General features: G+C 40.9%; 1 protein-coding gene and 1 pseudogene across 1 annotated transcript in view; both read left to right on the top strand.

Annotated features, from left to right (window-relative positions):
- The window catches only part of ARPP19 (cAMP regulated phosphoprotein 19), a 2,963-nt gene extending 1,335 nt beyond the window's left edge, over positions 1-1,628 (top strand). The window contains exons 2-3 of the mRNA XM_015823714.1: positions 817-939; positions 1,404-1,628. Of these exons, the coding sequence (XP_015679200.1) occupies positions 817-939; positions 1,404-1,574 (294 nt within the window). The 3' untranslated portion in view covers positions 1,575-1,628. The remainder of the gene's footprint in view (positions 1-816; positions 940-1,403) is intronic.
- A 6,192-nt stretch (positions 1,629-7,820) lies between these two features.
- LOC107294475 overlaps positions 7,821-23,167 on the top strand; it is a 22,154-nt pseudogene continuing 6,807 nt past the window's right edge.

The following is a 23,167-nucleotide window of genomic DNA, read 5'->3' as shown; positions in this document are numbered from 1 at the left end:
CCTCCCCGCGAGGGTGGGATCGCTCCGAATTGCCCCCCCGAGAGCGGGAAGGGTCTCCAGGGGGGTCCCCGGTGGGCGTGCCCACCTCCCCCCCCGTGGCTGCGGGCGCCGGTGGCGTCTGATTGCAGCAGGCGAGGCGGGATTCTGACATCATCGGGCTCTAATGCGCAGCCCCCTCCCCCCCCAAAAATAATAATTAAGGAGTAATGATCAGATAGATACCAAGGGCTTCTGTGATTCAAGGTAGTCCGTCAATCCTGTCTCCGAAACTTGGGTTGATCTAGAATAGATAGATCTTTCTCTTCGGTCAGTGATTGAATTTAATAGCCTTAAAAGGATGAAAGCCGGGTTCCTAAGAGAGCGTCTGTATAGGACCATCACGTGTCCCAACACTAAACTCTCCCGGGACGTGTTTCAGACCGGTAAAGAAAGAGCAGAAAGCATCGGAAATGGTTATTTCGTTCATGTTTGCCCTTAGGACCTTGACAAAAGTCGAAAGGGTTGGATTGTGTTGACTAGTAGTGCTGTCTTGTAAGTAGGGATCTTATAATGCTGTTACCGGTTGGTTTACACCCGTAGCATCTTACACCTACGGTACTACAGTATTGCAAAGTTATAGTTGGCAGTATATTCGAAGTATATGTTAAGCCATTGGTTTTTATGTTTCTGTAAATTGCGAACCTAACCCTTATATTATTTAGCGAAGAAACCATTATGAAGTATGATTGGATTATTTACTTTTAAAACTGGGTATCACAATGCGAATTGTGAAGTCACAGAACAGTATAATAAAATGCCAGTTTCTTACATTTTTAGGAAATGGAAGATAAGGTGGTTAGTCCTGAGAAGGCTGAAGAAGCGAAGTTGAAAGCAAGATATCCTCATCTGGGCCAAAAGCCTGGGGGCTCAGATTTTTTGAGGAAGAGACTTCAGAAAGGAGTGAGTTAAAAAGCTAACCTACCTAATAAAGGGAGATGTTTTAATTTATCTTTGTTTGCTCTGAAACTAAAACCTATATCCTAGCAGAATAGCATACAGAATATTCAAACAATGCATTTAATTTATCTTCAAGGATACAAATGAATGCTGTAGATCCCTCTTTGTGGTACTTTATGCATTTTGTTCATAATGAATGCTTTCTTGGCCTGGGATTGCAATACTAAATACCCTATTCATTAATGTGAGCAGGATGTTGTAAGCAGTTCTAACTATCAAGTGATAACAAAACTAGTGTTCCCCCTTTTAACCCATTTTGTCTCCATTGGATGAGTTTTTCCTGGTAAGGATTAACTTAAACCTTTTATTCTGTGTATGCGTCAGCTTGATTCTGAAGCATGTATGTAATTCTTGAAGGAACTACGTTATATTTGTATTATATTTCACTTGATACATTTATCTTGCAGCAAAAGTACTTTGATTCTGGGGATTACAATATGGCGAAAGCAAAGATGAAGAACAAGCAGCTTCCTACTGCAGCTCCTGATAAGACTGAAGTCACAGGTGACCATATTCCTACTCCACAGGACCTTCCACAGCGGAAACCATCTCTTGTTGCTAGCAAGCTGGCTGGCTGACTAGGCTGGCAGAACTGCATGAAACTTCTTATTCCCTTACTCTTTCCTTAAGTTTTATTTCTTCACATTTTTGTTTCCACTAAGTCAGGGGTCCTCAACCTTGGCAACTTTAAGACTTGTGGACTTCAACTCCCAGAATTCCTCAGCCAGCTTGGCAAAGCTGGCTGAGGAATTCTGGGAGTTGAAGTCCACAAGTCTTAAAGTTGCCAAGGTTGAGGACCCCTGCAGTAAGTCATTGACTGACTGCTTGGCAGGTAGTGGTAGCGTGTGCTGCTATTGTTAAGAGTCCATTTAAGAATTGCATAATCCTTGGATGAGTTGAGAACAATGCACTGATTTTTTTTTTTAAAAAAGGACATGTTTTGTTAGAGCAATGTAATCTACTTGAAAAATGTACATATTACCCGTTTGCTAGTGTAGGGCTGGTTCCAGCAAGTGACAAAGCAAGTTTGAAAAATTTTAATGTTTTGGCGTTCCTTAGTTCACTTTAATTACAGTGTAATATGTTTGTATCAAATACAAGTTCCTTTTTTTTTCTTGTGTTTTGGTTTTGTAAAGTAGAGGTTTTAGACAGTAAGTTCCTAGAAGGCAAAGCATGTATTAAAAATGATGGGGCTCTCACTAAATTTGTGTATCTACTCATGAACTTGAATGGCCTTAAACCTACTTCAGCTTTAACAATAGATTTTTACTTGAGCAATATTTGCTCATTTTGGTGTAATTCTTGTAAACTTTGTGCTTATTGACAACTGTCTGTTGAAGCTGGTATTCTTTTTGGTCCTGTAGCATAGAACACATTTTTAAAGTGGATGAAGTATGCATATGCATAGACTGCATTCACTTTTGTGCCATGTCTGTAAATAAGATAGTTTTGCACAATTTTTGCAAATATGTTAACTACACTTTTAAAAATGTGCCAACTAGAAGCACAAATTCTGTCTTGGAAAATCATCATACTTATTTGAATCAAAACCTCCTTAGCGAAAAGTAATAGACTTGTATGCTTAAAATCTGGAAAGTGTTGAAGCACTATGGATAAATCAGCTTTACCAATACATTTTCCCGTTAATTGATGCAATGTTCAGTACAAATATTTTCTCTATATATACAAAATAGTTTATCTGAAATGTTCTATTCATTTCAAGGGACTAAATTTAAACACATTAAACTTAAAAAAAATTAAACACATTTTAAATCACCCTATATAGGGACTTCCAGCACTACTGTATTTCTTCAGCACATTTGAAGATCTCTTTTTAAAATTAAATGCAAGAAGTTTAAAACATGAAATTATGGATATATCTGTGCTGCTACTGGAGGCCTCCAACATTATAAAAACAGCATCTGCTATTTTAGGAGTAGTTAAAAAAGAATACAAGCTCTTTTTAGATTAAGAAGTAAAGATGGTATTGGCTAGATTTGATATGTTCTAAAATTATGATGTTTTGTAAGATAAGAGTGCTTTGTCATTGTATATTATAAATATGAAAGCAAAAGCAATCGTATCTTGGATATAATTGGCTACCTATACCACATATAAAAATTAACAACAAAAATACTATTTTGTCTGTCTTAAAATCTCAGATTTATTTGACATTCTCACGCTGGAAGATTTTTGTATAGTTTGAGAGATTTGACATTAGGCAATAGAAGTTGGATTTTTCCAAGAATAGTCTCTGAAAGTAATAAATTTCTGCTGAGCATCTTTTACAAATAAATTCAACATTCATACAAAGAGTAAATCAACATTTTCGAAGGTATTGGACGTAGCCTTGCTACATCTCAAATTTTAAAAAGTTACTTTATACTGATCTGAATTACTGTTAGCTGCATGGGTGACATCTGGATAATTTGTAATTTCTAGTTTATTTGGGAGGGCTATTTTGTCACTTCTCCCCTAAAGCTATATTTTTTTCTTTTGTCTGGGTAGTAATGACATGATATCTATTCTTGCTATAATCTGCTTCAATTTTATGTCCCAGTTGTATTGCAATTTGAATACTGTGAGCAGTAAAATCGGCACCAGTAAAGATACTTTGTAGGGATAGAACTGAGAACCCAGTATCTGATTCACAAATATGTAACATTTAATGGAAGCTGTTCCAACAAACATTCAGTTTATTTTTTAAATTAAGAGGTCGACCTTGTTGACTACCTTAAAATGATTTCCTAACAGATTGCTGCAGATTATAGTAAGGGGAATTTGTTTGCTGGGTAAGGAAGTATATAAACTATGTCAATCTAAACATTCCATTCTCCTGCTTACAAGTTATATTTTTGTATTGATATGACTGGGCAAATGTTAATGATACAAAAAACATAAGCTGAGCAATTATAAGAGTATCTATTCCAGTACCAGTCTGCTTTGATAATGAATCTCTGTCTCTAATAAACCTCAGCAACTGAAGATAGGTTGTTCTATATTAAGGATGCAAATAGTTTGATCAGTAATAATTTCTCAGAAGAGAGAATGGACATCTGAGCTGCAGCTTATTTCAACAAGATAAAGCTGTTATGTTTGTATATAGACTGTATAATATGAGTTTTGCCATTTGATACCTTTTTCAGAGATCTGCACTACAGCCTAACAATCTGCTTTAGGCAGTGATTAGTATTGCTCAAGGATGTCTGTACTCAAAATAGGTAACAGCTTCCTAACTCTTCCCCAGGAGTTCAGTAATTGTGTGTCAAGTGATAAAATTTTTCCTGCTTCTGCTCCATCCACCGACTTTGCCCATTGTTACAAGAATCTATGTGTGAACATGTGTATGCAGAGGCCACCTTAAGAATTGCTCGGTCTGATAAGTTCTTTGATGCATTCCATAACCTGAGGCAATGAAGATTTCAGATGCTCCCTACAGCTTTCAATCTGTGTAATATGCATAATAAATACAATTAATTTGTTTTCACTGCTCTGTAGAAACTTTGTTTGGTGTTTTACTGAGTCACTCCATACCCACAATAACTGCCTTGACTAAAAGCATTGGTTTCCATGGAATTAATTTTGTATTAAGGAAAAAGCTTCTGTTTTCTAATATGTATTCAATATTAAACCTATAATGTTCCTGACTGTAACTCTATATACTGTATACCTCAGTTCTTATTTTTCTAAAAATTGTATTAAATGTTATGATTTGATTTTAATACACTAATAGGCTTGTTTCTATGCAATTCATTTATGAAAATTGATTCTGAAAATTAATCCACGAACCATCAGAATGGATTCTTCAGACAAATCCCTGAAGGAGCAGGAACTATGTAAATTCTTTATAGTGTCTCGACTTCGTCTGGTATTTTCTAACACAAAATTGCAGGTTCATCTTTGTTTTTGTCCGCTGTATACCCTCTTTCTAGATACGATAGCACATTGGTATCTGACGTATTTGTAATTTTGGTAAACCGTGAAGAAGCTGAATTGCTCCTGCATAACTAACCTTAGCTCTTTTAACTATTTGAATAGAAATATCTTCTACTTATTGATCAAACCAGAAGAATAGGGTCTATTCCAGTTGGTAAGAGATGATGGCAACACCATCCACCATCAGGGTAAAAAAAATAAATCAGCCTAATTATGCCTTGTGGAAAGGAGGAGGTGGTCATGGTCAACAGATAACACCAAACATCAGGAAGTGGTCACATCAGACTCCTACTTTTCTCTCAAAAGGGTGACTCAATGGGTCATAGGTTGTCTTGGAATTTATTTTGTGGACTTCATTAAGAAACCTAATGGATGGACTTTGTTGGATTAAACTTAGTAGAAGCCCGATATTTTGTTGAGCACAAATTGGCCATGTGTACAAAACAGACTGGATATCAAATTTACCACTGGTGCTTTAGCTTACTATACAGTATTAGACCCAGCTTGTGTGATTATTCAGGATATTGTACAAAAGAAAAAAAATGGACTGACAGCAGGTGGCAGCACTTCTCCATGACTGATCTTGAAAAAGCTAAGTAGGGTTGGCTTTGATTGCTACTTGGAGACTGCTTAACCCAAAAAAGCAACAGTACAATGGGTGCATATGTATGCGTATGGCTTATTTAATGGTGGCATGATCCTGCTAAAACACTTTAATGGGTACGAGCTGAAGATGGGGATGCCTGGTTTAGGAGGATGGAGGAAGTGAACCCAAGTATCCCAACACACAGAGCCATTATAATGGCTAAATCAGGTTCTATAAGTAGTCCTTGATGTACAATCATTCATTTAGTGACCAAAGTTACAACTGAACTGAAAAAAAATGACTTATGACCAGTTTTCACAGTTGCAACCATTGCAGCCTCCCCATGATTACATAATCAACATTTGGGTGCTTGACAACTGGCATGTATTCCCACAAGCCAAGTTGGGGGGGGGAAGCCAAATTCGTTTAACAACCATACAATTTCCTTAACTACAGTGATTTGCCTAACAACTATGGCAAAAAGGTAGTAAAATGGGGCAAAACACCGCCTTAACAATAGACAATTGTGGTCTCAAGTATAATTTGTCCCTGGTAACCTGTAACTCAGATTATACTAGCCTCATCTTCCCTCCACCACCCAAATACAGGTAGTCCTTGACTTACGACCATAATCAAGCCCCAAATTTCTGTTGTTAAGTGAGACATTTGTTGTGGGTTTTGCCTCATTTTATGACCTTTCTTGCCACAGTTGATAAGTGAATTACTGCAGTAGATAAATTAATAACCTGGTTGTTAAGTGAATTTGGCTTCCCCATTGACTTTGCTTGTTAGAAGATTGCAAAGGGGGATCATGTGACCCCGGGACACTGCAACGGTCATAAATATGAACCAGTTACCATGTCTTAAATCTTGATCATGTGACCCTGGAGATGCTGCAAAGGTCGTGTGAAAAACGACCCTAAGTCACTTTTTCCAGTGCCCTTTGTAACTTTGAACGGTCATTAAATGAAATGTTGTAAATTGAGGACTATCTGTATTAAAGCCAGCAGGGCAGGGTGCAGGACAGTCCCCTCCAGGACTGAGACGCTTACTGGCCACGGCTTCCCCCTGATGGATGAGTCTCACTGGGTCTTACAGAGGATTTTCTTTTTATTTTTGCAGAATTGAGTAGAATAACAGAGTTGGAAGAGATCTTGGAGGTCTTCTAGTCCAACCCCCTGCTCAGGCAGGAAACCCTACACCATTTCGAACAAATGGCTGTCCAGTCTCTTCTTAAAAACCTCCAGTGTTGGAATATTCACAACTTCTGGAGGCAGGTTGTTCCACTGGTTAATTGTTCTAACTGTCAGGAAATTTCTCTGTAGTTCCAGGTTGCTTCTCTCCTTGATTAGTTTCCATCCGTTGCTTCTTGTCCTGCTCAATGTCTATGTGGAGATTCTCAGTCATCCAGTTATCCCAAAGATGCTTTTTCAGGAGGCAACCGGACTTTCTTGTTTTTCTTTGAAGACGTTTCGCTTCTCATCCAAGAAGCTTCTTCAGCTCTTGGATGAGAAGCGAAACGTCTTCAAAGAAAAATATAGTCCAGTTGCCTCATGAAAAAGCATCTTTGGGACTTCTTGCCCTGCCTTTAGGCGCTTTGGAGAATAGCTTGCCTCCCTCTTCTTTGGGGCAGCCCCTGAGATACTGGAACACTGCTATCATGTCCCTCCTCATCCTTCTCTTCGTTAAACTACACATACCCAATTCCAGCAGCCTTTCCTTGTATGCTTTAGCCTCCAGTCCCCTAATCATCCTTGTTGCTCTTCTCTGTACTCTTTCAAAAGTGTCTCAACATCTTTTTCAATTTCTCCTTTCTCATGAGGGGCTCTCCTTTTTAAACGTCTGGAAGGGGGGGGGTTGCTTCTGCAGCCCCGCACGCCCCAAAAGGGCGGCCCAGCCGGCCTTCCCTGACCCCCGCCACCACCCTGCCTCTGGCCCGGCCGCCGCCTGAAGGGAAGAAGGGAAGCGGGGGGGGGGGTCTCGGTCGTCCGTGCCCCATCGCCGGGGAAAGGCCGCGCGCACGCTCGGGCGCCTCCGCCGGTACCCAGCATGCCTGACGAGGCGGAGGGAGGCGGAGGGAGCGGCCCGCATCTCCTCATCCCTCTACCCGGCGCATCCCAGGGAGCGACATGGCCCGCCCGACTCGGCAGCCGCTTCCCGCCGAGGGCAGCCAGTAGCCGCCTCCCTCCTTCCCTCGCGTCCGCCCCGCCTTCGGCTCCTCCGCCGGCCCTGAGGCGGGAGAGCCGACCTCGCCGTCGGCCTCGCGGGTGGGAGCGGCGGCGGCGGCGGCGGCTCCTCCACCATGGCGGCCTCCGAGCTCTTCACGAAGGTGAGGCGCGCGCGGGCGCGCGGGAGGCGTCCAGGCCTGCCCGGGTGGCCGTTGGGGGTTGCCTGGCAACGCCGCGGGCTGTGTGGGGAGTGGGGGGGCGAGCGCCCCCAAAGGGGTGGCTGCTGACTCCCCCTTTTTTTGTGGGGGGAGGACTGGGGGGTGTCTTTCTGACGGAGGGGGGGCGAAGGAAAGGAGTCTCGGTCGTAGGGAAGGAGCCTCCCCCCCCATCCCCGTCCCCGTCCTTGCTTGCATTGTCTCCTAGGTTGGTGCTCAGTGAAAGACATATGTACTTAAATAATATATATTTTATATGTGTATATTTAAATAATATATATTTTATATTGTATATTTAAATAATGTATATTTTTTATATGTGTGTATATATATATATATGTATTTATATATATATATATATATGTGTATGCATGCATGCATGCATGCATGCATGCATACATACATACATACATATTCTGGCTCTTTTGCTTTGTGTGGTGCTCAATTTTGGATTGCATTCCCCCCCCCCCCAATGAAATGCAAAAAACAAGACATGGCTGGCAGGCAACCTGGGCCTGCAGCATCTTTCACATCCTGCATCTTAACTGCCATGTCCTCCATCTATTTTGTCTCATCACTATCCTTGTCTCTTTCCGCAAATGCAAAGGAAAGGGGTTGGAGCCTCCTCTTTTACAGCCCTTTTTAAAACTTGCTTTAGGACTTTCACACCTGCCTTTTGCAGTTTTGGCAGGGCCTGCCTCAAGATTCCTCCCCCCCCGCCCCTTTTCCTGCCAGCAGCGGTTGCGAATTTTAAGTCACTGCCCTACAAAGACTAAGAAAGCATAATTTTTGTGCATCAGAAAAACTAGCTGTTTTTTTTTTTTTTTACGATGGCAGCGAAGGCTCTAGGTAGGAGGAATAAAATCTGCTTCATCAGCGCATGGATGGAAAGCTGTCTTTTGTTTATAATAAGGCTTCTTTGAACTACTGTCTATTCTGCTACATAAGCGTGAATCATATTTGGTTTAATTGTGTTTGTTTATTTACAGTACTTATGACACTGCCTGGTCCCCAAAGACTCTGGGTGGTGTAGTGTGCACCGTTTAATGAAAAGAAAAAACTGACATTAAATAAGTACAATTTAATATAAAAACCTCAAAATTAACTACCAAAGGAAAGCAAAGATAACACTCAAGACAGGCATGTATTGTCAGTCATGTGGGACCAAAACCATGTTCAACCAGCTTTCATTTGCTTACAGAATTGCAGCAAGCTGGGAGCTCTGAATATTGCTGAAATGAAAACACTGTTGCCCATAAGGTGGGGGCTGTTTTAGAGAAGGCCTACCTGGTGAACCCCATAAGGAAAGGAAAATGTTCAGGTTCTCTAAATAGCCAGGCTGGCTGGAGAGATATAATTTTGGCAAATCTTTGGCTAATTGCAATGTCATTGGAATATTTTCTTATTCTGTTCAGTAATAAGTTTGTTGTTCTTGGTGGTAAAAGTGGCAGTTTTACTTTCTTAAGACTGTACAGCTAGGGATAGGCTGTGTCTGGGAATGATAAGAGATTGATGTTACTGCTGATAAAAAAATACTTCACATCTACAAGGTTGTGACTTCCGTGCTATAAATTGCTTGGCTGCCATTATAATCTAGGCAAATCTTAAAACAGAAATTCTTCTAAGCAGGTAAAACCTGCTTATTTCCTTTTTTCCCCCCTGGAACGCTCCATTCTTTATTTCTGGGGGCAATTCTTTCTCTTGTTACATCCTTTTTGATGATATACATCTGTTTGTTGGAATAAGAAAAATACTTGGTCTTTAGGATGCTTCAAAAAAGGTTAAGATGGCAGCTGTGGCTGAGTGCTTCTCTTATTCATGCAGTATGAGAAATTAAAATGCTTGAACAGTTAACTTTTCAAGAGGTGGATTTAGCGATGGCCCAGGGTGCTGTAACTTAAGATGCTGTGTTCCTCTCTAGATGCCTACAGTTCTCTTAAACCAGTGTTTCTCAACCTTGACAATTTTAAGGCATGTGGACTTCAACTCCCAGAATCCCACACCCAGCATTGCTGGCTGTGGAATTCTGGGAGTTGAAGTCCACATGCCTTAAAATTGTCAAGGTTGAGAAACACTGTCTTAAACTCCTCTGTTAGTATTTTTGCTTTCCTGCTGTCTAGAGAACTTCAGAGCCTTAAAAAAAATGGTGATATAGAAATGGCAATTTGTTGACTAGTAGTGCTGTCTTCTAAGTTAGGGATCTTGTAATACTGTTACTGGTTGGTTTACACCCGTAGCATCTTACACCTAACAGTATTGCAAAGTTATAGTTACAATTTAGAGTGTGAATCAGATCACCTTCTTTTTATTTTACTTGTTCCTTTGCTCCTTTTGAAAAGGATTTTTTCTGGGGAGGTGCCTTTGAGTCAGTCTTAACTCCTAGTAACTGCCTGGGCAAGTCCATAAGTTTTCTTGGCAACATTTTTGGAAATGGCTTGCCATTGCCTTCTTCCTAGAGTTGAGAGGGAGTGACTGGCCCAAAGGCATCCAGAAGGTTTTGCGCCTACGACAGGATTATAACTCACATTTTCCCCAGTTTCTTACCTAATGGCTTAAACCACTACCCTAAACTGGCTCATTTTGAAAAAGTATGTGTGTTTAACCCAGTTCAAAGGTCCTGAAGGTTGTGCAACCTAATAAATTTTCCAGTCACTTCATTTGGAGTGATGTTGCAGTCTTTTAGCTTGAATTGACTCCATTCATTAGTCAGCCAAGCTTTTGTTCTTTGACTACATAAATTGGAACTAATGCAGTTCAACATAAAAAACAGGAACCACATCAAGTGAAAATCCCCTAAATACTGTAGCAAGGCAACAAAATCTCTCTACTTGTGACACTGGCTTTCACCAAGTGACAGATGGTGCTGATCTGTGGAAAGTGGAATAGGGTGGTTTTATTTTGAAAATAAGGCAAGCCATTTAAGCACTTGAATCAATCTGTAGTCAGAATAAGTCTGTTCAGTGTGGTTTGCACCCAAGTTGACGGGGGTGCGACGTAGATGCCTTCTGTGGTAATCCATGTGGATTTGATAGGTTGCGTTGAGAAGTATATGCAACCATATATTCTATTTCAAAGAATATTTTCAGCTGTCTGGCTGTGAATTTACCGTTAAGAGACGTTTTCCATCTTTTTTTTTTTCCTTAATGGATTTTCTTATGGGGGCATATGCTGAAAGATGTGTGCATATAATGTATGTTCTTATTTGTGGTTTTTACTTGTGTGTAGTGTGCACTGTGGACAGGACTTAATTTTGTTGTGAGTTACACAATAAAGATATTCCTATTCTGTTCTGTTCTGTTCTGTTTTGTTCTATTCTATTCTAATGGTGCACAGATGAAAGAAGCAGTCGAAAATGTAGAAAATGTTTCCTGGACTTTCCTTCCCCCTTTACTTAATTTCGTTGTGAGTTACACAATGACAATAAAGATATTTCTATTCTATTCTATTCTATTCCATTCCATTCTATATTCTATATTCTATATTCTATTCCATTCCATTCTATATTCTATATTCTATATTCTATATTCTATTCTATTCTATTCTGTTCTGTTCTATTCTGTTCTATTCTATTCCATTCCATTCTATTCTATTCTATTCCTAATGGTGCACAGATGAAAGAAGCAGTCGAAAAACTGTTGTAGAAAATGTTTCCTGGACTTTCCTTCCCCCTCTTTAAAATTCAGTGAATGAGGCGGGATCAATATTTCTGTAGCCTGGAAGCATCCAGATCTTACTGGCCCTGGTCTAAGGACATTTGCATGGAAACCTTAATGAATGTAGGATTCCTGATGGCCTGGAATTGAGAGCATAGCTATAGTGGGGCAATGAATAAATGTGTTTGAGCCTTAGGCGTTTCTTTAACCAGATGTTATAGCTCAGCTGACCAGGGTGGCCTATTTGTTTCAACGGAAGTTATATATCTGCTTAAGATCTAAGATCAGATTTGGGAGATGGAAAATGTCTGAAATAAGCAAATTATTTATGGCTGAGATGAAAGCAGGACATTTGTAGACAAAGACACTTTTGTCTAGTTTTCTCCTTTCTCCTCTATTCATCTCTCTCCAGGTATTGCAATGGTAGTGGTGGTGATGATGATGATGATGATGATGATGATGATGATGATGATGATGATGACATTTTGAGACCACCCAACTCCCAAAGGACTCTGGGTAGCTATACCCAGAAAAGACCAAATACAAAACATGTACATTTGGAAGACTAAAACAACCAAATATACCCCAAACCAGGGGCAGGCAACCTTGGCTCTTTTATGACTCATGGACTTCAACTCCCAGAATTCCTGAGCCAGCCATTCTGGGAGTTGAAGTCCACGAGTCATAAAAGAGCCAAGGTTGCCTGCCCCAAGCCAACAACAACAAAAAACTAACAAAGACTCAGTGTCCATTGTAACCCCAGACCTGGGTGCAGAGCCACATTTTAATGGCTGAGCATCATGGTCTGAGGAGCTAGCTAGATAAAATTACAACAACAGGTAGGCTAGAGACAAGCAGTTAGAGAAATGGTGTGTGAACCCAGTTTAACAAATGTAAATGCAGTGTGTTGGTAGACTGACAAGTTGAAGTTACAATTTCTTTCTAAAGGGAAAAAAAACCCCTTCCTTTCCATTCCTTTGTAAAGACCAACACTGCCATTTTGGTTGATGAAGATTTGTCTCACTGTGCAGTTTATTCCCAGGAAAGTATGATGAACATGGGCAGAGCTGGCTGAGGAGAGGCAGCATTTTATATATGAAGAAATAATCTTGCTTTACAGGGCCTTTCATAGGAAATGTTTATTCATATACGCTGGGCAGACCAAAACCTGCAACTTCAAGAAATCAAGAAATTCTTTGGAAAAAGTATCCTTATGGTTGTGAATATTTGCAAGCACACTTTCAAGAGGTACCCTTCCACAGATCAAGGCCTCATTTTGAAATATGTTAATTAGAGTGAACCCCTAATCAATACAGTTTGAGCCTCATCAAGTGATAGCAATAATGTCTCGCACCTGTGAACATCTTCCGTGTTAATGTATTTTCTGTAGAGAATCAATCCACAGCCCCGTCTAGGATGTATTTTGATCAGCTGATGTTCTGTGAAATTGACAGTAGCTAGAATTTCTCATCATCTGCATCACTGCCAGGAAGTGGGCCAATATTTTTTTTAGCATGATGTGAAGTAAAATGCGAAAACATCTGTTCTTACATGACAGTACATCTGCTTTCTGTGCATAGATTATATCCATGTGAAGATTCTCTTTAACAGTTTAAAGAGCCTATTTTTTTTTTAAATCCAGCCTTATAGCAAATGTCTTGAGCATTTCTTTAACAATACACATTAGCATTTATTTTTAAAAACCTCTTTATCACTTCAAGCAAATTAATTTACTTTGGGGTGTGGCAGGTAATTAATCTTGAACTGCTGAATAGGCTCAAATATCCAAACCGCTAACCTCTCCCTTCTCCTTGTTGATCCAGTCCCTCCTATGAATGAGTACTTTGCAAGATGATTTGATACAGTGCTTTAAAAGAGATTGAAAAAGGGAAATTCCAAATTTTTGTTATGTTCCCAGGTTGCATGTCTGATATTACCACCATTGTTACTGATATACATTGAAAAGAATTACCTATAGAAACATCTACTATGATACCATCAAGCTATAGCTGGATAATAGCAATTAGGTCTGTAGCCCGCTGTGGCCGTCTGAAAGATATATTTATTTATAAAATGTAGAGACTGTCCATCCTGCAAAGCGTCTCTGGTCAGTGTATAATTATCATAGTAATATTTGGGCTTGTTTTACAGATGGCCTTAACCCATGATTGCCATAACCCATGGTTTTACCGTGATGTATTGACTAACCCCCATTTTGCTAGATTCCCAGAACACTTAAGCTATAATGATACAATATGATAAACTTTATTGATTAGCCAATTGACCACATCAGACATGAGCATTAACCACAGTAAAATACAATAAAATGAGACAAGATACAAGGGAGGTGAGATTAAGTCATTAAGTGAGATAATTCCATTAAGCCATGATAGAAAAGTTTGCAAATCCAAAACTAAATTGTCTAAGCAAGGACATGGTGGTTGATCTGGTGCAAAATTTGGTATTTTACTTGGTCCTCCTGTGGAAGCTATTACCAACAGCAGATAATGCAGAAGCCAAGAATATGTACATAATCTCAATGAAAGGAATTAAAGTGGGGGGGAGATGAATAGCTGCCAGCTGTTGGTGTGGGGGACATGGTAATGGCTACTGTCAAGAAAGGAGCAGAGCTGAGAAAGAAGGTGCAATGATTTGTCAAAGGAGGGGGGGAAAAAGATAGGGTATTGTTGTATTTTGAAGACAGTGCAGGAGTGATAGTAAATAACAAAGGAGAAAATGAAAGGCTCTGTTAGCATATGCCCTGATGCCAAAGAGTGTGCAGATCTATGCCCAGAATTGCTAACAATGCAGGTATCGCAAACATATATTTTGTTCTTGGTAAAAATCAAAATCCTCCCCCAATAGCAATAGCACCTAAATCAGTGATGGCGAACCTTTTAGAGACCGAGTGTCCAAACCGCAACCCAAAACCCATTTATTTATCGCAAAGTGCCAGGACTGCATCAGCATTGTGGTGCCCTCGGGGGGGGGGAGCCAGGGAGGCGCCTCTGAGTGCCGCCTCTGGCACGCAAAAACTGGGGGCGCAAAAATAGGCCACCGTGCTGCAAGGCGCAAAAACGGCCGTCGCCACAACGCAGGGTGCACATACAAGGCGCTGCACCACGCAAGAACGGGGCAGGGCTAGTGAGCATCACGCAGGCACTAGCCCCGCCCCATTTGCAGTGCAAAATGCTTCCCCCTCCCTTTTGTTCCAGTCCAGCAATGGTTGGTGACCTCTGCTCTACCATCTCTACTTGAGCTTGCTAGTCGGCCGCTTCGCCTCCTTTGTGCTGGGTGGGGCTCCTGCTCCGGGCGACGGTGGCGGCCTGATGGACCTGCTGCTGGAGGTGGTGCGCGTGCCAACAGAGAGGGCTCTGAGTGCCACCTCTGGCACGCGTGCCATAGGTTCGCCACCACTGACCTAAATGTATATACCGCTCCACTGTGCTTTACAGCCCCCTCTAAGCGGTTTACAGAGTCAGCATCTTGCCCCCAACAATCTGGGTTCTCATTTTACTGACTTCGGAAGGATGGAAGGCTGAGTCAACCTTCAGCCAGTCAGGATCGAACTGCTGGCATTGAGCAGTGAGTTAGTTTGCAATACTGCATTCTAACCACTGCACCACCAGGGCTCAATAAAGCCCCTAAGCAACACTACACAAGGCTTGATATGACATATGTGGTCCATTGCATTCTAGCTGTAGCTTGATTCAAGTGCACCGCCGTGTGATACACTCCCCAACTTATTGACGGAGCATGCAATGCTAGCTTATTAAATAGCCCTCTCTATTACAAAGTTTGTTTGAAAAAAAACCACACCATTTTAGCAGAAGGTTAACCCTGAGAAGAAGCAAGCTATTCCAGACTGAGATGGCGATGGCCAAAAGAGCATGAAGTGTTTCCAGGTTCCTGTCCCCTTAACAGTGTGGAGGGGAAGGCCAATAAATGAAATGGTTCACAATACAGCAACATTAATTTATACAGAGAGCAGAATTGGGGGGGGGGTGCCATGTAATGAGTACGAGCAAGAAGCCAAGATTAAGGTAGGTTATTGAATATTAATACTTTGGCTATTAATCTCCCTGTTTCTAGAGGGGGAAGAACAAAAAGGCCCAGTGCCGCCAACTTAATATGAATGGTGAAAACAAATTATCGCTAGGAGCAATGTTTTTTTGAACGCTAGCATTTGATGACTCTCACAAGACAGTGGGATTTCTCCGCTCTTCCGAGAGGCGCAGAGAGGAAACACTCTTGCCTTTTGTGCTGGGGAACTTTTTGGCAAGGAAAGAATCCAGCGATCTGACATAGTTGTCATTCAGTTGATCCTTACGTAGCTTTGAGAGTGGATAATATCACTTTGCCTGTTAGAATCAGCTCAGACCGCGTGGCTTACTAGCAGCCAGCAGGGAGTAGGTCCTATCCCATGCCTCGCTTACCAAGGTGACAATGATTGCTGCCCAGATTAGCAGAAGTTTGCATCACCGCGAATACTGGAAAACAGTGGATAGCTTGAACCATATGTACATTCAAGTAAGTTACCGTCTTATTCTTACTTTTTCTTCTTCTTGTGCCATATCCGTTATCGGACATTGGCGATCATGTTGGCGATCCTGTTTTTATCAGCAGCCGCACGAAAAAGTGCTGCTGAGTTTTGTCCGAACCAGTCCCTTAGATTTTGAAGCCACAATGTTCTTCTTCTGCCTGGACCTTGTTTGCCTTCAATCTTTCCCTGGAGGATTAAGTGGAGTATGCCTTATTTTTCTGGGTGTCGCATCACGTGTCCGAAATATTCTAATTTTCGTTTTTTAATTGTTTTGATGATTTCCCTTGGCTTTCCCAGGCGGCTTATCCCCTCCTCATTTCTGATCTTGTCAACCCAGCTTGTACGTAACAGCCGCCTGTAAATCCACATTTCAAATGCTTCTAGTCTCTTCAGGTGGCCTTCTGTCAGAGACCAACTCTCTACTCCATAGAGCAGGATAGAAAAAATATAGCATCTGACAAGCCTGATTTTCAGTCTTAGGCTTAGGTCGGGACTGCAGAAGACCTTTTTCATTTTAAAGGATGTTGTTCGAGCTTTCTCTATCCTTGTCTTTACTTCAGTGGTCATGTCCCAGCTTTCATGTAAATTAGAACCGAGGGATTTATTCAGAGATCATAACCTCTTTGCCAAGATTGCAGTCCTGTTTAAAGTTGCAGAAGACTTTGGTTGATTCAGTTGCGGTGGATTGCACCCAAAGGGAATGAATATTTATGTGTGTTAGGGAAAAGTATGGAGTACAGTTTTAATAGAAGAGAATAGTATATTTTGGTGTGTAAATTTAGCGACCAAACTATGACTTATATTCATTGTCTGTGTGGGTCTTGAGTGTTCTAAAGGTGAACTGTTGTTTTTTTTTGTTCTAGCTATGGAAACTGACAATTTTGGAATAATTCTGAAATGACGTTTCCCAGTTCAGATTGGCAGAATCTAATACTGCATTCAAGTTTAAAATACTTTGATTTTTTTTTTCAAAAAAAGATGCTACATATTTAACTTTATATTAATGAAAGAGGATGCTGTTTTTTCCACTATTAATTTGGAATACTGTATTTGCCTCAGCTTGCTACTCTGCAGTGTGTTGGCTCTAATTTTATGGAATGTTATGGAAGTTACAGGATTTAAAGATAGTGGGGAGCACCAGCTAGGGAAAAACTATATTACATTTTATTGCAAAGTAATTACTGTTCAGTGTAGTGGGACTTATTTACGGAGACATCCTCCAGTCTTATTATATTGTAGAGTTCTGTCTGGGTGCTTGATGAGATTCCTGCTACCTAACAGCTGAAGAGAAAACATTGCTTCTTCAAACTGGACAAATTTCTCATTGGACAACAAAGCAAGTTTTATATGACAAAAGTTTCTTCCTAAATTACTTCAGAAAATGTGATGATAATGTAATAGTTCTGTTATTGGTTCAGCTTCTAATGTTGACCTGAGGGTAAAAACTGTTTCTTCTAATGACTTATCATTTTTTGCACCACACACCTTGTTTTTTTCATTGATAATAAGGCGATCCCGATTGCTCCCTGAATAAATTAATATCAGTCTTAAAAGGGTTGCAGCTTAAATTGCAATGTGACTTCCTTGTGGGGCTTCATGTTTTGCTTTTTCTATTGCCAATCTTCTAGATCAGGGGTAGGCAACCTCGGCTCTTTTATGACTCATGGACTTCAACTCCCAGAATTTCAACTCCCATTCCCACAATGTAATTCTCAAGACAAAAAAAAAAGATTCTCCTTCATTTCACAGGTAGCCCAGTTCACTCACTTGCTTTCTCTCCACAAGTGAGAAATAGGGATTCCTTCTGGCCCAGCGTCCCACATTCCTACTGGACACAGAAACTGGTTTTTAAAAACCCAGCCAGTAAATTCCAGAGCCGAGCTTACTTGTAATTTCTTTGGCCTGGTTTTGGATGTGACTATTCAGGTCATCTTTTTCCTTTTTAAGAAGTGTGTTTTGCTCTTTTAGTTCAAGCACCAGCTTTAAAAAAAAAAAAGAAGAAGAAGAAAGTTGGAAGGGAAAGATTTGTAGACTTCTGGCAATAAATGATTCCGGCAAGATTAGCTGCTAAATTTATAATGAGGCTGCTAGTATCATTATCAAAGTCTTGTCTATACATAATATTTCACCTAGTCTAGGACAGGGGTAGGCAACCTTGGCTCTTTTATGCCTCGTGGACTTCAACTCCCAGAATTCCTGAGCCAGCATGGCTCAGCTTGGAAACCTCTCCCTTTCCCCTCAGCATGGCTGACTCGGGAATTCTGGGAGTTGAAGTCCACGAGTCATAAAAGAGCCAAGGCTGCCTACCCCTGCTAGCTCATTGGTGGACAACTATGGCAGCTTTAAGACTTGTGGACTTCAACTCCCAGAATTCCTGAGCCAGCATGGCTCAGCTTGGAAACCTCTCCTTTTCCCCTCAGCATGGCTGGCTCAGGAATTCTGGGAGTTGAAGTCCACGAGTCATAAAAGAGTCAAGGTTGCCAACCCCTGTTCTAGATATAAGTCTGCATACAGTTTTCTTCTTGTTAAGGTGGCAAAGCAGCAAAATAACGTGTTTTTTTTAAAACAACAACAACACCAAAGTTTAGTCATGTAGAAATCTAACATAGTTTGCTGCCTGTATTTCTTTCAGTGGAGGAAGACTTTTTTTAAATTGCAGTTTGAAGTAATACATTGCGCTCAATAATGTGAACAGAGACATAGGTTAAAACCTTCCCCCCTGCTGCATTAGTTTTCAGTTTGCGAGGAGTATTATGGGAGGAGAGCGTCTTCTTCCTCCTTTCCTCTACTAAATTTGGTACAGATTGGCCAATCTTCTGTCTTCCTGTTCTTGCAAACGAAGCAAGCTAGATTTCTGATTGAACAGTTGCATTCTGAACAAGGGTGTGCCATAACTGATGGACAGCAACTCTGTTTCAGCCAGAAATATGTTTTTATGCTTCTGTTTGAGAGAGCACTTTGCCGTAATTATGCCAGGCCAGCAGAGCTGCCCGGGGAATTCTGGGAGTTGAAGTCCACATATCTAAAAGTGCTAAGGTTGAGAAACACTGCCTTAACCTCTGTTGACATTTTATCGCTACCAGAGCAAAATTTGTCTTCTTTACTTCCTTTAGTGTTCCATTAAACTGTTGAAAGAAAAATCTTCATCAGGGTCCAGTCCAAGCCGGGAATAAACAAAATGGAGACTGCTTTAGAAAGAAGGTTGTAGTTTATTGAGGAGAGCCAGACAGAAAGGAAAGCTGACCACATGTAGTAGGGAGTGGTGGGTTTTTATACCTTCTTGAGCTTTTGTTTGGAGTTGTTCCTGTGGCGTCAACTTTGACCTGTGTCCGAGTGTGCCTTTCTGGTATTCTGATGGCGGTGGGTTAATCCTATTATGTCCCAAAGGTCATATCCTGCTTCCCTGGGGCTGTGGCTGATGGCTATGTCCTGTGTTGGATTTTTTGGTGTGAGGGATTGTTGATTCTAGGGATCTTTGTCTTTCTAATCCCATCAGCTGTAAGCTTCCAGGTGCCAGTCTTTCTGAAAGGATTATGATATCTGCATTTCTACAGAGCTGGTTTCTGCGTGGGGAAGGGAGACTTGGGGCTATTAAGAAAAACTGAGCATGCTTTTCTGCCTTTTTAAGATCCTTTGTGGAAATATAGTATTCTGCCCTTTTTAATATTTCCTTCTCTTGAGGGGGGGGGCTGACTTCCCACAAAAGGTTCAGGGAGGTGGATTCTGCCTTTGGAAGCCTGTTTATTTAGTCAAGAAAATGGGATTTTGGATAGCTGTAAGCATGTTACTACTATTTACATATTGTGTAAAATGATGCTGAGGTTGATACTGTTGTGGAATTTATGTGTGGAATGTGTAAAACAATATAATTTGGACAAGGAGACAAGACACCAAGCTGAAATCGCAATTAATGCTGATAGATGCTGGATCCAGTGGGTTTGATCCAAAAATGTATTTATTTTTTTTGGTCTTGGAAACTAGAAAAAAAGGGAGAGATTGGCTGAAACCCACGGAAAGCGTTACCAAAGTATTCATTCATGCTTAATTTGGTATGAAATGTTGTGATAATACCGTTTTTGACTTGAGTAGCTTGTACTTGAAATTGAGCAGCCAACGATACATAATCTGCTTTTCTAACAACAAAGTTTCTTGATATGTTCTGGTTTTATATGTTAACAATGTACCTATATTATTGAGTACAAATGGTAAATATTATTCAGTTGCATTTGTTACTCTTGTTGTTCTTTTAAATCCAAAATGATTAAAAAAAAAAATACTGATGTACTTACACTCTTCCGGCGTGTTTTTTTTTTTTTAAATAGACTTGAGAAGCATATTGCACCCTCTTTTTGAGTTTAAAAATACCCCATGGCATCCAGCCCTCTCAATTCCTGGCAAATAGATGGGGAAGAAATGGAGGTAGTGACAGATTTTATCTTCCTGGGCTCCAAGATCACCTCAGATGGGGACTGCAGCCAAGAAATTAGAAGACGCTTGCTCCTGGGGAGGAAAGCTATGGCAAATCTAGACAGCACATTAAAAAGCAGAGACATCACCCTGCCAACAAAAGTGCGTATAGTCAAGGCCATGGTTTTCCCAGTTGCAACGTATGGGTGTGAAAGTTGGACCATAAGAAAGTCTTGAGTGACAAAGAATTGAGGCCTTTGAACTATGGTGCTGGAGAAGACTCCTGCGAGTCCCTTGGACTGCAAGGCATTCAAACCAGTCAGTCCTAGAAGAGAACAATCCCGACTGCTCTTTAGAAGGCCAGATCCTGAAGTTGAAACTCAAATACTTTGGCCACCTAATGAGAAGGAAGGACTCACTGGAGAAGGGCCTAATGCTGGGAAAGATTGAGGGCAAGAGAAGAAGGGGACGACAGAGAATGAGGTGGCTGGATGGAGTCACTGAAGCAGTAGGCGTGAGCTTCAATGGACTCCAGAAGATGGCAGAGGACAGGAAGGCCTGGAGGAACGTTGTCCATGGGGTTGCGACTTCGCAACTAACAACAACAAAGTTTTACTCACCACTGGTGCCTTTGAGAGATTCCTGCCTCAAGTGATCTTATGATGTGAATGTTTTGGTCGATAGTTTGGTCTGGTGATTTGCTCATATGATCTTAGATTAGATCATGAAACGCAAGAAAAATTGTTTTTAACACTCTTATTCTTTCTGTGGAACAGAATTCTGTCAAGAGCTCTTTTTATCAAAATGTAATGTGATTACAGTTGAAAAACTTCAAAGGCTTGGTTGTTCCAAGGGTTTGTAATCTCCACATATGAATGTTTCGTGAAGAATACTACTGTGGATGCCATTTAATTATTTTGGGGAAAAAATCCATTATTTATATCAAATTCTCTTTCCAGGAGATAACTTAGGAGCTTTTGCAAGCCTGCATGATATTTCTGCCAATTATGAAATTGCAGTTTCTTGAAGTGAGTGCTTGAACTTCTAATGGACGTTATTACCTTAAAACATGCTTTTTTTTTTTACTTTTTTAAAAAAAGCTCTCCAATTCTTTGAGGAGTAGATGGTAGCTTTTTCAGGAAAATATATATTGTTTTCTTCTCTATTGCAGACCACAATTAAAGCTGGGGGGAGGGAGGAATCGTTGCTATTCAATGGCTATTTGGTCATTTGAGTTATGTGTCTATAAAACTGACAGGATAAAAATTCCACAACAATATTAAAAATATTTCTACAGCTATTTCTTTGGCTTAGGTTCTGAAGCAAAAACTTCGCAAATCCTTTCCAAGGACATTGATACCCAAGTAAGCTGAATGCCCACTATATGCAGCTTGCCCGATATAAACATAAGTTTGATCCTCTCAGATGGAATGGGTTGAAATTCAGGTTAAATAAAGACAAAATAATCACAACTCAGCCAACTTCTGCGGCTTAATTATTAAGAGGATTCTTTTGCCATGGTTGAAATATTAACACAGAGACACAGGTGATCAAAATCGCACACAGAAACGCCACAGGCATCTGTTGACGGCAGATCTTCTTCCTTTAAATATTCCTTTAAGTAGGCACAGTGGGTTTTGGTTGTCTAGTTTCCATGGAGATGTGTTCCCTTGGTCCTTGTTGTTGCAACTGGTTGATGTGGTTTTCCCAGCAGATGCACAAGATGTCAGTGTTCTGGCATTAGAGCAGGGGTAGTCAACCTTGGTTCTTTTATGACTCGTGGACTTCAACTCCCAGAATTCCTGAACCAGCTTAGCTGGCTCAGGAATTCTGGGAGTTGAAGTCCACGAGTCATAAAAGAGCCAAGGTTGACTACCCCTGCATTAGAGCAATGCTTCTCAGCCTTGGCAACTTCAAGATGTGTGGACTTCAGCTTCCAGAATTCTGGGGAATTCTGGGAGTTGAAGTCCACACGTCTTGAAGTTGCTAAATTTGAGGACCCCTGGCTTAGATTATTGGTGAGAATGGGATTGGCAACTAATACTAGCAATGGTCCAAGCCAGTAGGACTTTGAGGCAGAGATGTAAGGCCCCACCTGCATTTTGGATGGTTTTTTTCCCCTGTTTTTCCCCCCCCCCATCCTGTTTTGTGTTTTATCTTTGGTGACAAAAGAAAAATAAATATGTTAAAAAGAGAACATATTTGCCACATTCATGTTATTTTCCTACAATTATTACATGTAGTATTGATCCTATGGGTAGGTAAGTAAGACTGCCTTGGATGCCAGCTAATTTATAAAGTCTGTGTAGCCTATAGTAATTAAGACTTTGTTCTTTTTATTGCCACACAGCAGGCAGAAAACTCTCTGTAACAGCAGGGGCTGCAATTTCTTTTAGAAAGGTTTTAACGTCTTAGTTGCTTCCTGCCATTCTAGGTTTCCAAATTCCCAGAAAAAGGTTAAGACATACTTCAGTAAACCGGTACTTCAGTAAACCGGTACGCTCCCACAGAGCGGGCCTCCTCAGGGTGCCGTCGGCCAAACAGTGTCGGCTGGCGACCCCCAGGGGGAGGGCCTTCTCTGTGGGAGCTCCCACCCTGTGGAACGAACTCCCCCCAGAGATCCGGATTATTCCGGATCTCCCCTCCTTCCGCCGTGCCCTCAA

Source organism: Protobothrops mucrosquamatus, unplaced genomic scaffold (genome assembly GCF_001527695.2).
Source record: "Protobothrops mucrosquamatus isolate PMUCROS unplaced genomic scaffold, P.Mucros_1.0 scaffold1956, whole genome shotgun sequence".
Classification (NCBI taxonomy): Eukaryota; Metazoa; Chordata; class Lepidosauria; order Squamata; family Viperidae; genus Protobothrops; species Protobothrops mucrosquamatus.
Note: the sequence above shows the minus strand (reverse complement) of the source record. Positions and strands in the feature narration are given on the sequence as shown.